At 47.0% G+C, this 16307-nt stretch overlaps 1 protein-coding gene across 13 annotated transcripts in view; it reads right to left on the bottom strand.

Annotated features, from left to right (window-relative positions):
• Positions 1-927: 927 nt before the first annotated feature.
• The window catches only part of spock1 (SPARC (osteonectin), cwcv and kazal like domains proteoglycan 1), a 120297-nt gene continuing 104917 nt past the window's right edge, over positions 928-16307 (bottom strand). For 9 of the 13 annotated variants that reach the window (XM_061835067.1, XM_061835069.1, XM_061835068.1 and 6 more), the window contains 6 exons: positions 15860-15968; positions 6948-7067; positions 6532-6753; positions 5473-5535; positions 4548-4685; positions 928-2190 (listed from right to left, as the gene is read on the bottom strand). In XM_061835067.1, coding sequence (XP_061691051.1) covers positions 2000-2190; positions 4548-4685; positions 5473-5535; positions 6532-6753; positions 6948-7067; positions 15860-15968 — 843 coding nt within the window. In that variant the 3' untranslated portion in view covers positions 928-1999. Of the gene's footprint in view, positions 2191-4547; positions 4686-5472; positions 5536-6531; positions 6754-6947; positions 7068-10373; positions 10965-15859; positions 15969-16307 lie in introns of those variants that run through there. The other 4 variants (XM_061835063.1, XM_061835062.1, XM_061835064.1 and 1 more) reach the window with 2 other exon arrangements.

Genomic DNA, 16307 nt, shown 5'->3' with positions numbered 1-16307 from the left:
ATCGCACACTTCTGTGCTCTTCTGGCCTTTGCGGTTCCGCTCCCGCACCCGTTTCAGGTCCCTTCTAAGCGCACACGTTGCTTTGTTTTAGCGTGAGGGTCAGAAAGTTGCCCTCGTTGCTCTGTCTGCGATATTGCGTACGCTCATCACTTTGCACGAGGGGTGTTGCGGAGGGAGCACCTGTCACTGCCAGGAGGGGTGTGGCCCGGTCACCGCTTTGGGCGCTGCCACCTCTGCCACTCGTCACAGCCGTTGCGCATTCGGCACGTTAATTGAACATGTATTTATGTTAGCCTAACCCTACGTCACGGGCAATTGGCAGTTCATTGAGTTTGTACTGTGTTACCGTGTGAGGACAACTTCTGCAATAAAACCAACTGTACATTATGCCTTTGTCTCGGAGTCCAGCATTTGGGTCCACCCACGTACCGATGCCACGTGACAGCGCCAGTTGCACGGGACAGCAACGCGCTGCTCATGAGCGTTTACGGCGTACCCGGCCGGCTATTTACTGTTGATAATTGAGGGCCACCAGAATTGCTTTGTTTCGCTACAGTACAATATTATACAGCGCCATTTTTCGGAAAAGATGAATTGAGTGCGAGCGTGAAGTGTTTTGAGTTAAGAGCATGGTCCCGGAACAAATTCAACTTTGTAATTCCAAGGTGGGGAATCGCAAAGTATCTGGAATCAAGCTCCAAAATGGTCAAGAATATTTCTTTCAGGTTGCAGACGGTGTGGGCGTGTTGCTGACCCCCCCCCCCCCCCCCCCCCGGATGTTTTAGCTGCTCACGGGCTGCGGAGAGGCAGCCTCGGCCCCAGCAGCCGTGCCAATTTCACCCTATTTGAACTTCAGCGGGACAACGCGCTGCTGTGGGCGCCAAAGATGAATTCTCCACACAAACACAGACAGAGCGGTAAGGTTCAAAAGACACCCAAAGTGCAACTTTACTTCAATTGTTAAATTAACAACGAAAAAGTTCACTCGGTCGACACGGCGTTGGGGGGCAGAACGCCGCCTCCGCGTCGCTCCCACGACTTCGTCGTTCCTCCCAGCTCAGGGGCAGCACCTTGTCTAGTGTCCGCGCGCCGTCTCTCGAGCCCGAGCTCACCAATCAAATCGGTCATAAAACAAAGAGCCGTCGGGACACTCGCGCTCGCGTCACTTCGACGCGACCTCCTACCTCCTGAGATTGGGAGAATAACCGAAAAGACATCAACACAGCAACATAGTATTTGCAGCAGCCAAATCAGCGTCACGTTCTGTTTTTGAGATGCATAGCGCTTGACCCGAGCCAGGTAAATCTCTCTTTTACAGGAACACGATGAGCAACATGCAACGACGACGACGACGACGACGACACATCATTAAATCTCATTGCTAGCTGGTCTTTCTGGGACATTCAAGATCAACAGTTAAATAATTTAGTTTGCTCCATCCATGAGAGAGAGAGAGAGAGAGAGAGAGAGAGAAGAGAGAGAGAGAGAGAGATCTCGAGTTGCGTGGATTCGCGAGGAACATTGTTGAACACGGACAGTATGAAAGAATAATGTAGTAATCTACAATGTGGATAGTATTTCATATTCACTGTCCATATTTACATCCAATGCACTGACTTTTCTATTTGGGGCAATCGGACCGGGCGAAGAGAGAGAGGCCACTCTGATGAAACACAAATGTTAGTCCACGTTTGGCGACGTTAGTAATTGTACATTGCAGGCGGAAGGAGAACTCAAGGGGCCTCGAGGCGGAGCCGAGGGATCGCTAAAACGTAAAAACAGCTTTCCGTTCGTTACCTGTCCGTGTTAAGGGAAACGTTTGGAGAAGAAAGCGTGAGGTCCACCGGATTCGGATGAGGGACGGCGTTTACGGGAGCAAGTTCGATTAAAAGATGGGGAGCTGTCACGGCCGCTCGGAAGAGACGCTGGAATGGCTTCAAATCTGTGCTGGACTTTCCCCAGTCGGCCCGTGACAGCGTCAGAACCGAAGGGGGCGGAGTTACCAAACGTAGCCCATCTCGTCATCCTTGTCGTCTTCCTCGTCGTCGTCGTCTTCGGCGATCTCCCGGGGGTGGACCCGGCCCCGTCTCTTCTTCTGCCGGCCCTGCGAGGCTTCCTCCTCTTGGTCGTCCAGGAGAATGACCGCGCCGCCGCCGCTGCCAAAATCTCCTGATGTTTCCTGGTCCTCGTCTGAAACAAAGTCAGCAAACAGTGACTGACTGTCGCCCTTACATATCGCCGCGATACAGCCCCCCCCCCCCATCCAAGCTCATTAAAGAGATGAAACATTTTCAGAGGGGTGCCGTTAAAACTAAGTAAAAAAAAAAAAATCAATTGCAAGATCAGGAGAAAATATAGTCAGACATAAGCAGGAAAAAAAATGTCCTTTTACAAGCTCTCTCTCTCAAAAAAAAAAAAAAAAAAAAAAGTGTGTGTGTGTGTGGGGGGGGGGGGGGGGAGACTGTTTCTGCCCGGCAGACCCGCCCACTGGTAACCCGTAAAAGTCCGTGACGAGTTTTGTCCGGGGAAAGTGATGCATAACATCCCTGAAATGACATTTTTCTGCTATTGTTTACAGTTTCTATAACCTCCGAGAAGCGTCAACATATTCTTTCAACACACAAAACAATTTGACGCCAAACGAGTCAGTGGACCAGCTCGCTCCAGCACAATTTCAGCTGTTACGTAAAATTGTACTCGACATATTTTGATGTTGAACAGCTTTTTTGACATTAAATCCAGCGTGAATTTTTCAAAAAGTCATCTTTCCAAAGCCCTTTTGAAAAAGTTTTTCATTTTGATTTTTTATTCCAGGCTGGGTGTACGATTATTTATTTATTTTTTTTGAGATTCATGCAAGATCCTTCAAATATTCATCCATCCATTTTCTCTGTCGCAGGAGCGCTGGAGCTGTCCAGCTATCCCAGCTGTCACCGGGATTACACCCTGAACTGGTTTCCAGCCAATCGCAGGGCAGGCCCAGGGAAACAAACTACCAATCGCACTCACAATCCCCCCTAGGGGCAATTTACAGTGTCCAATGAATGTTGCATGATTTTGGGATGTGGGAGGAAACCCGAGTGCCCACCCAGAGAAAACCCACAGAGAACACGCAAACTCCACACACGTGGGTCCGGGATCGAACCCGGGTCCTCAGATCTGTGAGGCCGACGCTTTACCACCTGATCCACCGGGCCGCCCTCCTTCATACAGTCAACATTTTTCAATTATTTTATTCAATTTTCGGTTTGGAAATGGAAAATTCAGAAAGCGAGGAGAAGCCCCAATGTTGAACGTCCCACTTTGGAATTCAAACAGCATCTTTGGAAATAAAATAGACCGGCGAGGATTTGACTTCCCAGTCCAGGACGCCAACACGGAACTCGGTCGCTCGGGTGCACATCAAAGGAAGCATTGATGAGCTTTTCTTTTTCTTTCTTTTCATTTTAACATTCAAATCTTGTGCGCAGCCTGAACACCTGCAAAACTTTGAGAGAGGAATACGCACCACATGTCACGTGAAGTAACCGTGACAAATCGCACACTTAAGTTGTGTCAATCCATGCGTTCCATCCATTTTCTTTGCCGCTTATCCTCACGAGGGGCGTGCTGGGGCCTGTCCCGGCTGTCAACGGGCTTGGAGGCGGGGTTAAACCCTAAACTGGTTGCCAGACAATCGCAGGACACATCGAGACAAACATTCACAATCACACCTTGGGGCAATTTAGAATGTCCAATTAATATTGCACGTTTTTGGGATGTGGGAGGAAACTCGAGTGCACAGGGAGAACATGCAAAGTCCACACAGGCGGGTCCGGGATTGAACCCCGGGTCCTCGGAACTGTGAGGCCGACGCTCTACCAGCTGACCTACCGTGCCGCCCAAGTCGTGTCCTAACTTTATTATTCTTTTCAATCGTATTTTATATATAAGCAGCTTATTTGTTTTATAGGCCTTAGCAATATAAAGAACAAAGAAATAAAAATGGATCTAATGCCAAGTTGTTAATATTGACTGCTATTTGTTTACGGTGGCTGAAGATCACTTTTCAGAGGGTGAGGACAAATAAAACGTATTAGCAAATATTTTTCGGGGTGGGGTGGGGGGCTTGACACCCTCCAAATTCGGGCCAGCGACGGCACTGATAAAAACAAATTTTCCATAAATCAGGTGTCAAGCCACTTGTTTGTTGTTTTGACTCTCCCGCTTATTCATATTTTTCCCGAGTGAGACGTTGACATTTGCACTCGGCTGACAAGTGTAACAAATCCCCCCCCCCCACCCCCCGTTGAGGTTTTATCAGAGCCGCAGTCCGTGAGCAGAATATCAGAAGTCGGCACAATCTGACATCCGAGTGACCCGCGGATCTGTTTCACATGATCACGTTCCAAAACAACTGCTGACACTTGAGAATAATAAAGAGAGAAAAAAAAAAAAAAAATGGAACGCCGGGGCCATTTTTGAGCGCTCTTATCGGAAACAACAGCAAGCGAGAGGAAAAGAAAAGAAAGGAAAGTGACACGGGAAGCAATCCAAAGTGTGCGTACCGCAGTTGGGGTTGCCTTGCTTTCTGGAGCCGGCGATCTCGTTGCCGTACTTGTCCACGCACCAGCACTGTCCGGCGCTGCCGTGACACTGCGTCGCTTTAAAGTAGCCCTCTTCGGTACAGCGAGGGACGAAGGAACCTGGCAAGTGGACCGCAGAATATGCACGACCGATTCAGGGACACTCGGCAGCTGAGAGTCGGATCGCAGAGAGGCTCGCGGGCCGCACGTCCCGTCAGCGTCCGTGACGCACACAAGAGGGCATTCCGAAAAAGTGCACAAGAGCACAAAGACACAAAACAAACAGGAGCCCAAACTGTGTAGTTAGTTAGTTAGACAGATGGCACAAAATCAAACCTCGTCCCGGGAGAATATAGCAGGAAACGCAACAAAACTGCAAGCCCGACACTGCACTGTGCAGTCCGACGGGACCGCTTCTCATGCGAAACCGACGCGCATCGTGACGAACTCCTCAAACATGAAAAAGTTACACATCGATACAGAAGAACCTCGAAGTTGGAACACAAATGATTGTAAATAGCGGCTGTTACCGAGCACGTCGCGCGTGATTTGCTTTGCCGGAAAACGGTTCGAAAAGTCAATTGTTCGGAAACCAAATCGATGTTTCCCATTACAATGAATGGAAAAAGAAATTATGTGTTCCGAGCCTAAAAAAAGTTTGGCGTTTTAAAGCATTTTTTTTTTTTTTTTAGCTTTTCGTGATAATAAACTGCAATGTAGGAATTCATGTAAACTTTAAATAGTTTATATAATAAAATATTAAAGAAATATATCTATTTTTGGCATTTAATGTATGTAAAATATAGTTCACATGAAGGACACGCTAACATTTGAGCACGTTTTCCTCATTTTTAGTGTATGTGCGCGTAGTGTCCAGTGTGCGCCAGCAGCCGTCAATCCAACTGACCTACGAGGCTCTTCCTCCGACCGGGATTCTGCATCCTGCTCTTCTCGGCTCGGCACGGCGACCCTACGAGCAGACAAGATCCAAAAGAATTTCCGGTTCAGGGTTGCGCGCTCTACAATCAGCACGTCAATTCCGCTTTGTTGTCGGCATATTTTTGTCCCGTCGTGGGACAGCTCCATTGAACGCTTGCCCCCATCGCAGATTTTATTTGGACGTAGCCCTCTGCCTCCTCCAAATGTACAAAAAAAAAAAAAAACGAGTGCAACTTCAAGTGTGAGCAAACAGGAAGTGGGCGCGTTGTCCACTTTTACTTTTCACGACTCAACTCCAAAGATCTGGAAAGAAGAGCCACTTTCATTGACTGTACGAGTGGCGCTTTTTTTTTTTTTTTTTTCTTTTCTGGTTCTTGTTGCTATTGTTGGAAAGAGTGTTGGGCAGCCAACATCCAACCATCCATCCATTTTCCCAGGTGCTTATCCTCACAAGGGTCGTGGGGGTGCCGGAGCCAATTCCAGCCAATCGCAGGACACGAGAGACAAACAACGACACCTGCGGGCAATTTAGAGTCCCCAATGAATGTCGCACAGCCACACAGCCACGGGGAGAAAACTCCACACAGGGCCAGCCCGGGATTTGAACCCTGGTCCCGAGACCCGAGAAACCAACCGCTCGGACCGGTTGTCGCCGCCCAGCCGACGTTATTACGGCATTTGCAAGCAAGCCCGATTGCTTCGCTCGACCTGCATTGTGTTTGTGCCTCCGACTTGGGAAAGAGAAATTTGTCAAATGTTTTTTTTTTTGCCGATTGTGCAATTTGAGTCTGTGGGCCAAAATCGCAGGAGAGCCGACGACGCTGACGTCAAGCGAAATGCGGAGCCAGCGTTTTCTCGGCTGAATCCTACGGTCGTTGCGTGAGAACGGACCGGTCCACCACAACTTGGAAGTGCAGTACTATTTCAATCTCTCTCTCTTTTTTTTTTTTTTAAAGACATGACCCATTATTACTTGCACTTCTCCTTCCGAAACATATTTTCCCAAGGCAACGGGCCCATCGCTCACCGTCCGGCTTCTGGAAGCAGTAGCACCACTCGTTGTTGGAGAGTTTGCCGTCCTTGAAGGAGTCACACGAGTTGAAGAGGGGCTTCATGCACACCTCGTACTTGTCCACGTAGATGGCGCTCAGCTCCGACTCGTCCAGCAGCAGGTCAAAGTTCACGTCCAGTTTGTTGAACATCCATCCCAAAGAGTCTTTGCAAATGGGCAAGATGCTCGTGTCAAAGTCTAAAAAACAAAACAAAACAAAAAAAAGCACAGGCAGGACTCAAGAGAACGTTTGAGCGTAGTTCTTTTCGGCTGAGTTAAGACACGTCGACGCTGCGTGCGGACGACCGCTCGGACGGGGTCACCGTCGACGTCGCCGCCGTTCCTCGCGCTGCGCGGAAACCGTTCACAATTCCGAGGTGCGATGTACTCACGTCCGGCCGCTGACTCGGAGCCGGCGGCGGTTTTGAGGTCTCTGTTGGCATCCAGATGGAGAACTCCAAACCAGTCCTTGAGTCGGGCGGCCAGACTGTGGAGCTGCGTGTCCGTGCACACTACACAAACATACACGCGCAGATTAATGCAACGTGTACGTCACAAGATACGCACAATGTAGCGTTTGAGCATCGTCGTCGCAATGTACGCAGTCGTCGTATCGCAGGTTGCTGCGTTGTTGGTGTATTGATACGCAGCAAACCACGGACAGACGTTACGGTAAATTAGAACCCTTCAAACACACCGTGTCGCATACCCCTTGTATGATAGCGAGTAACGAGTACGCACGCAACAATTACGTGCCTCCATTTATTGCTTTCACCTTCAGATTTCCGATTCAGAGAATGTAACGAAGAAACGCACGTCGCGATGCATTTCGCGTGGGTTTGAGTGGTGTGGACGCAACTCAAACTATTGTTTTGCATATTGTTTTCAAATGTGCACACTAACTGGAAAATGTAATACGTTCAAACGAATCAACGGTGTTAGGAATGTGCTAATGGCTCTATACTATTTTTGGGCATTAAAAGCAATTTTAACCTGGAATCTCGAACCTGCCACAGAGCATTTATACAGGTAGACATCATACATACATATACATGTAAACTTTTGTGCTGGACTACGCAAAATTTATTCTCTACTCAAGCTATTAACTGTCCAAACAATAAAGAGGGGGAGAACTGAATGTATTCTTGGATTTTTATTAGCGTTGATAATAAACCAATGAATGAATGAACAAACAAACAAACAAATAAATAAATAAATACATGGATAAATAAATAAATAAATATCCCAGAGCTAAAAGAAAAAAAAAAGATTTTCACAATGTCCTTTTTTTCAATTATCGTGCAGCAGTAACACACGTTGAATTTTTCTTCTTGGTCATGTGTGGTGTCTATGAATATTTTATTTCACGTACAAGACTTTTAGTGTATGTAAACGTGAAGTTGATGCACGTTTGCCAAAAGTCCTTCACTTGTAGCATCTGCAGCAAAGATTAGAAGTCATTTCCGTCACCTGGAAAATCAAAGGCGTCTCTTTACTCTTCTTAAGTGAGACCAGAATTTCGCCGCCTTCACGGCCACGTTCTGGACTCTTCCGTGCCATTTTCTTCTCTTCCTTTTTTCCAAGGGCTCGTTCATTTCCGAGTGTCCTCCATTTACCTTGCGCTTCATCACACTTGCCTAAACTTGACGGACTTTTCTCTTGACTTCGAGGACCACTTTGATGATCCTTTTTGCATTTTTTCCTTTTTTTTTTTTTGTTTTGCTCACCTTAAATTGCTTTGAGTGCTTCACCCCCCCGGAACTCCAAAGATAAGTGCTTCTGTGTGTGTGTGTGGCTTTGATATCCACTCACAGTCCTCCTCTTCACACTTTTTCATCTCCGGCTCGCCGTCTCGTGTACTTGACTCTCTCGCACTTTGTACTACAACGCAAGTGTCGCCAGGCTCTTGTTGTCTCCTTCCCTTCGTATGATCTTCACTGCTTCCGACGGACCGGACATTGTCATTTGTTCTTTCACAGGCATTTTATTTTTCTGACAAAGGTTCCAAAAAAAAAAAAAAAGAAAAGAAAAAAGAACCCCGGTAACAAGTACTTTCATTCACAAATGGACCCATGTGCGCGCTTGGTTCTCCTGAACTCAGTGCCCACAAAGCTTGCGACAGAACTTCACCGTGAGCTCCGATGATTCATACGCGGAATATTTAAGCTTCTGGGGCGCTTTAGTTAATCTGGTGACTCGCAAGGTTTGTTCGATGTCAAGGTTTTTTCACAACTCTTGACCCAAGACATCCTGTAGAATCGACATTTTGGACCACCTTGGTATCCAAACCTAAAAAAAAAATGACGTCGTGTAGCCTTGAAAATTGCAGAATCAGTGAGAGTTATCGGTTGATAATTCGGGTGAAAGATAATTCGAGTGGAGTCCTTGGCGACGAGCAGAAGGGAAGCAGAACTGAAAATTCAGTCTCACCTATTTTGGGGCCTGAAGATATGGAAGTAAATAAGTGCCACCGGGATTTGAATTTGAAATGTAAAGTGATCACATTTTCAATAGTTGTATTTCAGTGTAACTTTTCAATGTTAACAATTCAACTGGCTACAATTTGCCCGCTGAAATTCGCCGTCTGAAATTCAACTGGCAACAATTCGCTCCCTAAAATTCACCGTCTGTGCCACCAGGCAGGCTTACGTCAGGTCAGAACCGAACAGCCAGCCGATCGCTTGTACGCTTTCTTAGTCACGTGACGTCACATACTGATAATTTCAGACAAACTATTGAAAATGTGATTGCTTTACATTTCAAATTCAAGTCCCTGTTTTCTGCGGCATTTCAAATTCAAATCCTGGTGGGACATATTTACTTCCATATGAGGAGAAACGAGTCGGACTCAGCTCACGCCAACGTCCGCGTGGACCTCGGCTACGGGGCAGCAAGTCCAAAAATGTTTTCATTTTTGCTCAATAGCAAACTAGCGTGTAAACAGGCGTTCACAACATTCAGAAAGAGTCTCCAATCGCCCCTCTCACTGCCTCAAAACTTAAAGATGTATGAATCGTGGTTGAGACAAAAAAAAGGGCCGAGCCCTCATTTCCCCCAAATTTCCAGCAATTCAGAAAGAACCATTAATTCTAATTCCACCTCCTTTGGACGAATCGGGTCGGTAAAAGGTGCGTTTCTGTATAGTTGAGAAGAAAATGTCTGTAAATTGCGGCGGATGAAATCACAGCGCTGACCTCCAGACGCTCGGGAAGACAATCGGATGACGCGTCGGCGCAGAGCGAGGCGACGCTTTTACACGGCGCTCCAGCAGGAGGCCTCACTTCTGTTCAAAAGATTCAGCGCCACGTGGATTTCGTCTGGCCTCTGTCACCAACAACAACCCGCGGACGGCGAGGCGAGCGAGCGGTTTTCGCATGCAGTCGCTCTGACCGATCCAAACTACAGTCAAGGTTTACTCATCTAAAAAAAAAAAAAATGAGCAGAATAGAAGACAGCAAGTAAGTTGCGGCCAGAAGAAGGAAAAGGTTCTCTACGGTTCTGCGGCAAACCGAAAACAAGGATTTAAAACATAAAACGACTCAATAAAGGTGTCGACATGTTCCCTGCGACCGACTGGCGACCGGTTCAGGGCAAAGTCGGCCTTTCGCCTCAGGTTAGCTGGGATAGACTCCAGAATCCCTTGTGAGGATAAGCAGCCTTGTAAAATGGATGGATGCATTTCATGTTCAGTCCTTCTTCCAATCTTTAACTATTAATGTAAGACCAATTCAATTATTTGAATAGTCGCCGTTACTGTGAATAATAGCACATTTATTCCACTCATCTTGTTTAATTATTTCTATCTTTTTCTGGAGTACTGTAAAAAAAAAAAACGAAAAAAAAATTAATATGTAATTAAATGATGTGAAATGAGAAAGTGTGTCTAAGTAGGCGAGCGGACACGAGGGGCATCCTCACAGTGGCTCTAAAAGATGGCAAGTGCTGTATTCTTTCTTTCTTTTTGAAATGAACGACGCCAAATCGGGCCTCGACTGTCACGGAAGCGTCACCAAAAGTGAAAAAGCGGCAACGACGTCGATGTTGGTGGATTTGTCGAGACAAGCTGAAATGGAGGCATCGGGATTCCACGCGCGTCTCCGTCAGGCGGGCGCATTTCCGGCTCGTCCGTTTCCGCGTGTCAAATGTCCACTTTTTGATTCGCTCGCCGAAAGACAGCCGACGACTCTCCGGGATTTGTTGCGGGATTCGAGTCGACGCGCGTTTGCCGGCCTCGCGTAGAGGGAAGGGCAAACGTCGCCCGGGCGGGTCTCGGTGCAGAATCAGAATCAGAATCTGAAGCAGCTTGAATGGCCGAGTATGCAACAACGCACGAGGAATTTGTCGGCGCCGCCGTCGTACTACAACGGTCAACTTGGACGTTTCATGTTTCTGGAGCATCTTTTTAATTCCTTTAAAAACAAAACACAAATATTGACAGGGTTGTTTTCTCTGATCTTTATCAAATTTACAAAGATTTTCCCCTTAACAGGGACTTGAACCGTCAATCATTATCATTATTTATGCTACTGATTTGATGACTCGTATCACCCTTAGCTTTAAGGAGCCTTCATCGTGACAATTCTACGCCAAAACTTAACGTTTGGCCTCCTCATTGTTTAAAGATCATTTCTGGTTTGTCAAACCTGTGGATCGGGGATCTCCATTTGCGTGGCCGCTTTAGAGCGCCTTGTCGTTGGCTTTGAGTGTGCGCACGTTATGGACAGAAAGGTGAAAGAATGAATAAGGGATGACAAAAAAAAAAAAAAAACAAACCACCCATCATTTGCACGGCTCGAACGTGGACGGTTCTGGATGCCGGACGTAGCAGAATTCCATTTTTTTTTGGGAGACAATGGCCTTGCTTTGTCAAGATTTTGAAGCTTCAATTCATACATTTGGCAACATTCCCCTCGTAATTATTCAAAGTACAAATTGGTCAGATGTTGATTTCCACCTTGCGGGATTTGCAAATCTGATCTTTCCAATGGTAACATTCAGTTTTCATCTTTACTGCACGGAAGCTCTGCTGGAGATTTCATTCCAGAAGGCCTCTCGAGTTAGCGGAATAGCTTAAGCTGAAGATGAAGATGAAGATGAAGGCATCCACAACAGATTTCAGGTTGCAAGTCTACTTTGCTCCTATCGTGACTACAGCGAGTCCTCGGGTTAAGACCCAAGACGTTTCGACTTGACAACGCCCGTCCCCCGTCCGCCATTTTGTCTGGCTAATGCTTGTCCGTGTTTGTACGCCCGGAGCATCTTCCCATTTTTCGCCCTCCTTTTTAAGACATTTTGGCCACAAAGACGGGAAGCTGCGTCTTTTAGCAATGCTTCTGCACCCAAAAGCAAATCCATGACCGTGGAAACGAAGCTCAAGATCTTAAAAAAATTGGGAGAAATGAGAGACACCAACGCCACCAGAACTTCAGTCGCTCGACCGTGGTGACAATGATTCAAGACAAGGCCCGTATTTTAGCGCGTGTGAAGGGTTCCGTTCCGATGTCGATGATCGCAAAACAAGGTTCTTTGACACTAGCTTGAGGACAAGGTTCCTTGGCGATAGCTAAGCACAGCCGCCTCCCCTTCTTCTTCTTCTTCTCCATCCACCTCTCAGCACTCATGCTAACTACGCCATCTTGTTTATAGGGTTAGGCTTACAAAGTATTTTGATGTAAGTTCTGATTACAATGGTGGAATCCGCCTTAAGTCAAAATCCGAGTTCAGTCGCTATTGTACGAACGGATCTCAGTTGTAGACCGAGGACTTCCTGTACTGTTACTACTCTTCATCAAAAATGATCAAAGCAAATCTGAGAAGTTTATATTTGATGAGCCAGGATGATTCATTCATTGCTTGCAGTACCGCCATTGGTATTTCCTTACTTTTGTCCCCCCAGCGATCGCAATATTTTACCGCTTAAGGTGCCAACAAAACAAAGCACATTTACTTGTCCACTGCCTCTGAATTTCGGAATAGAAAATGTGCAAATAGCTTTGCAGCAAAACCAAACCAAACAAACAAACCAACAAACAAACAAAAAAAAAACCCATTTACAAGTGCAGTGCGAAGACACGGTTTGGTTTGTGCGATGACATCTCGACGTTTATTGATACACGAGTTGAAAGTGCTGAGTCTTATCGTCGCAACACAATCTGGCCCACACACACACACGAACGTTGAGCGCCAACTCCGTCTGTTTACCATTCGGAGCTGCTCATCTGATGCGAGATCCCGTCAGCTCGGGAGACAACACGCGGCCGCGCGACATTTATACTGCCGGAGTCAGCAGGAAAAAGAAAAATGTGACATTGGAAACGGGAGACGTTCAAGAGGAGCGCTTTCAAGAAGAAAAACCTACTGAGAGAGTCAATAGATTGCGCTCTGCGCCACACGTGCACGGCTCAACTTTGGCTTTTGCAGATTCCAACCTTCAAAAAATGGCGACGGAACTCCGGCAATGAAAAGATGCGAAAGCTCAATAATCCATTCCGGACACCCAAAACCGCAATTAGATCAAGTTGAAATTGTGAAGTCAATGCATACGAGTCATTCAACACTCGTGTGTGTGTGTGTGTGTGTGTATTTTTATACTGGGTTCTCTTTCTTTCCCCTTTATGCTTTGAAGTTGTTACGATGCGGATCTTTGTGGCGCTGTTTCCTTTCGTACTTTGAAGTCATTGCGCCGCGTTTCCCTTCATGCTCTCGGCTCATCGTGACGCGCAAGTCTGGAATGTTTCAAGGAGTACCGAAATAAGGACGAGAAAGACGGAGGGCGAGGCTTCTTTCGACCTCATCGCTGCTTGGAACTAACTACACGGATGCCAGCTGCTTTTCCGGAACACACATTCGTCCGTCCGGGGAACGTTGGTTCAACGCCGTTTTGGCTCGGCTAATCCGTCTGTGAACTTCCATTTTGTGTTAATTATTTTATCGTCTTTGTGTCGCATTGATGTGCGTGAGATGAAATTGTCTTCAACGCAATACAATTGTCTTGTCGCATTTCGCTGGTTTGAGGAAAGGGGGCGACGTTAGTTTAAATTCACACCGAACAACAGAATTGACCTTTTGGGCAAATTTATGTCCTTTGAACACACCCGATGGCGGAAGAAAACGAGAGGACGAGGGAAAGTTTGGAAGCGGAATTTCCCACTTCCGTAATTGGCGACCAGCTCTTTCTTCATTTTTGCGTTTTTTTTTTTTTTAAATTAAAAAAAAAAAAAAAAGAGCACACTTTTACAAATGGCTCCCAATAAATACGTGAGATTGAGGGTGACTCAAGAAAAGGCTGCAGGTTGGAAATCTGCATGGGATGCATGACGCCAGATTCCGGGAAACCGTTTGCAACTGGACCAAAAACCGCTACATGGTCAAAAACTGATGACAAAAAAGTCAGACAACAAATCTTACGAAGACTAAGCAAAATGAAAAGTGAGGTTGCCACCGTATATGTAGTAATAATGTCATAAATGATTTTATTTCTTTGTGGGATGCATGACGCCAGATTCCGGGAAACCGTTTGCAACTGGACCAAAAACCGCTACATGGTCAAAAACTGATGACAAAAAAAGTCAGACAACAAATCTTACGAAGACTAAGCAAAATGAAAAGTGAGGTTGCCACCGTATATGTAGTAATAATGTCATAAATGATTTTATTTCTTTGCGTTTTTTTTTTTTTTGTCCAATCCGATTTCCTCTTATGTGCAGCCATTTCTAATCCGTCCAAGGCCTTCAGAGTCAGCGCTGCTGGGCTGTTCAGACTTTCATCAGCATATTCGTAACGGGTCTGTCATGTCCCTGCCTTCCAGTCCTGGCTGGGCGTGGCCAGCTGATTGGGAGGCTCACAACCTGCGCCTCGTACGATCTGATGAACCCCTGTGTATTTAAAGGACCCCGGGGACGACTGGTCCTCCGCCAGATCGTCGCATCTCATGCCCCGTTCCGGCACCCCCCGTCTCTCCGATCGTATTCCGCCTGTTCTCCGACCGACCCCGTGCTGATTGGGAGGCTCACAACCTGCGCCTCGTACGATCTGATGAACCCCTGTGTATTTAAAGGACCCCGGGGACGACTGGTCCTCCGCCAGATCGTCGCATCTCATGCCCCGTTCCGGCACCCCCCGTCTCTCTGATCGTATTCCACCTGTTCTCCGACCGACCCCGTAAGCCTGACTCCTTTGACACTTCTGCCTTCTTTGATCGATCTCCTGCGTAGCGACCCTCGCCTGTCCCCTGACCGCCCTTGTAAGCCTGCCACTACTCGTACTTCTGCTCTCTTGGACTGACCTCAGCACAAATAAAGACCTCCTCTGTACTGCCTGCTTGCCTCTTGAGTCGCGCATTTGGGTCCGCCCTCGAGCCTCACTCGTGACAGGGACTCGTCGTCGAAACATTCAGCTTCCAAATTTGGCCTCCGAGGGGTTGGCTCGCCGGCCCAAAATATTGTTCATAATTTTAACGTCTTTCAGTTGGTTATTCGGAGGCAAGCTGTTCGACCAGTCATTTTCGCACATGAATCCACGTAGCATCTGTGCCGAGATCATACAGTTGATTGAAATGATGTTATTGCCTCGTTATTTGATAAATATTGATTGTGAACTGCCCCACGTGGACGGCGACGTGCCGCTCTCTTGCCTTCTTCTGCGGTATCGATGGATTGTGTTGTCGCCACGTGATCGTGGCGGAATTAAGAGCAGCCGTGTTGATTCGATCCGAAGCCGCAGCCAGCAAACGCGGCGGCGTAAAACTGACGCCGGGATGACGGATGCGCGGCTGGAGAGAGTCACAATCATCCTCATTGTCATCCGACTCCTCCCACGTAGGCACAGGAGGAATTTCTCCAGCTTTTTTGGGTGTGTGTGTGTGTGACGCAAGCGCTTTCGGTTGCATTTCTCCTTCTGAATCTCTCCATCAATCGGACGAAATCCCATTTTGGTGACAAGCAACGAGACACGCACACTCGCTCCGTCACTGCTCACTGGAGTTGTCGGGGAAATGGGGACGGGGGGGGGGGGGGACGGGGGTATATAAATAAGGGGAGAAAGGGAAAACACGTTTTGAGAAACAGATTTTGAGGGATCACCGCAAAGGATGTTTTTTTTTTGTTTTTTGTTTTTGTGTGTGCGTGAGTGCGGATGTGGTGGAAAAGCCCGACGGAGCATCTTGAGCGCAAAAATTGCTGATGAACTCACAGCTGAATTCACGCAGCGGCTGACTTGTTCGCCATCCTCCCATCCGTGAATGCAATACCAGGAGGAGTGCCGGCGTGACACGTAAACAGACAAGCAAAATATGGAGTGCCCTCACCGGTCTTGGCGCGTCTCCACGGGGTTTTGCCGGGCAGGCACGGGCACTGCCCGTCGCATTTCGCCGAGACGACTTTTCCCGTCAGGCAGCTCTGGAACTCCAGCTTGCACTGGAAAAAAAGGACAAATAAAAAAAAAGGAATTTATTGCAACTACAGTAAGAAAAAAAAAATCAGTTTCTCTTGTGGCAAAAAAAAAAAAAAAAAAATTATCGTCAATATGAAAAATATTTCGAGCCCCAGCGGCCCCAAACAAAAAAAGTTAGTGAAATGTAATGAACTTAGTGAGGTGGGGTTCTTTGTTCTTCATTTTCATCTCACTTTCCACACAAAAAGGCGTTTTTATTTCTTTCTTAGTCCACAATCCAAGCAGCCTCAAGTCTGCTGGTTTTGTCTTTGCTGGCACCTGAGACGTCAACCTCAGAGAAAATATGTTCAGGATTACAAAAA

Source organism: Syngnathoides biaculeatus, chromosome 11 (genome assembly GCF_019802595.1).
Source record: "Syngnathoides biaculeatus isolate LvHL_M chromosome 11, ASM1980259v1, whole genome shotgun sequence".
NCBI lineage: Eukaryota > Metazoa > Chordata > Actinopteri > Syngnathiformes > Syngnathidae > Syngnathoides > Syngnathoides biaculeatus.
Note: the sequence above shows the minus strand (reverse complement) of the source record. Positions and strands in the feature narration are given on the sequence as shown.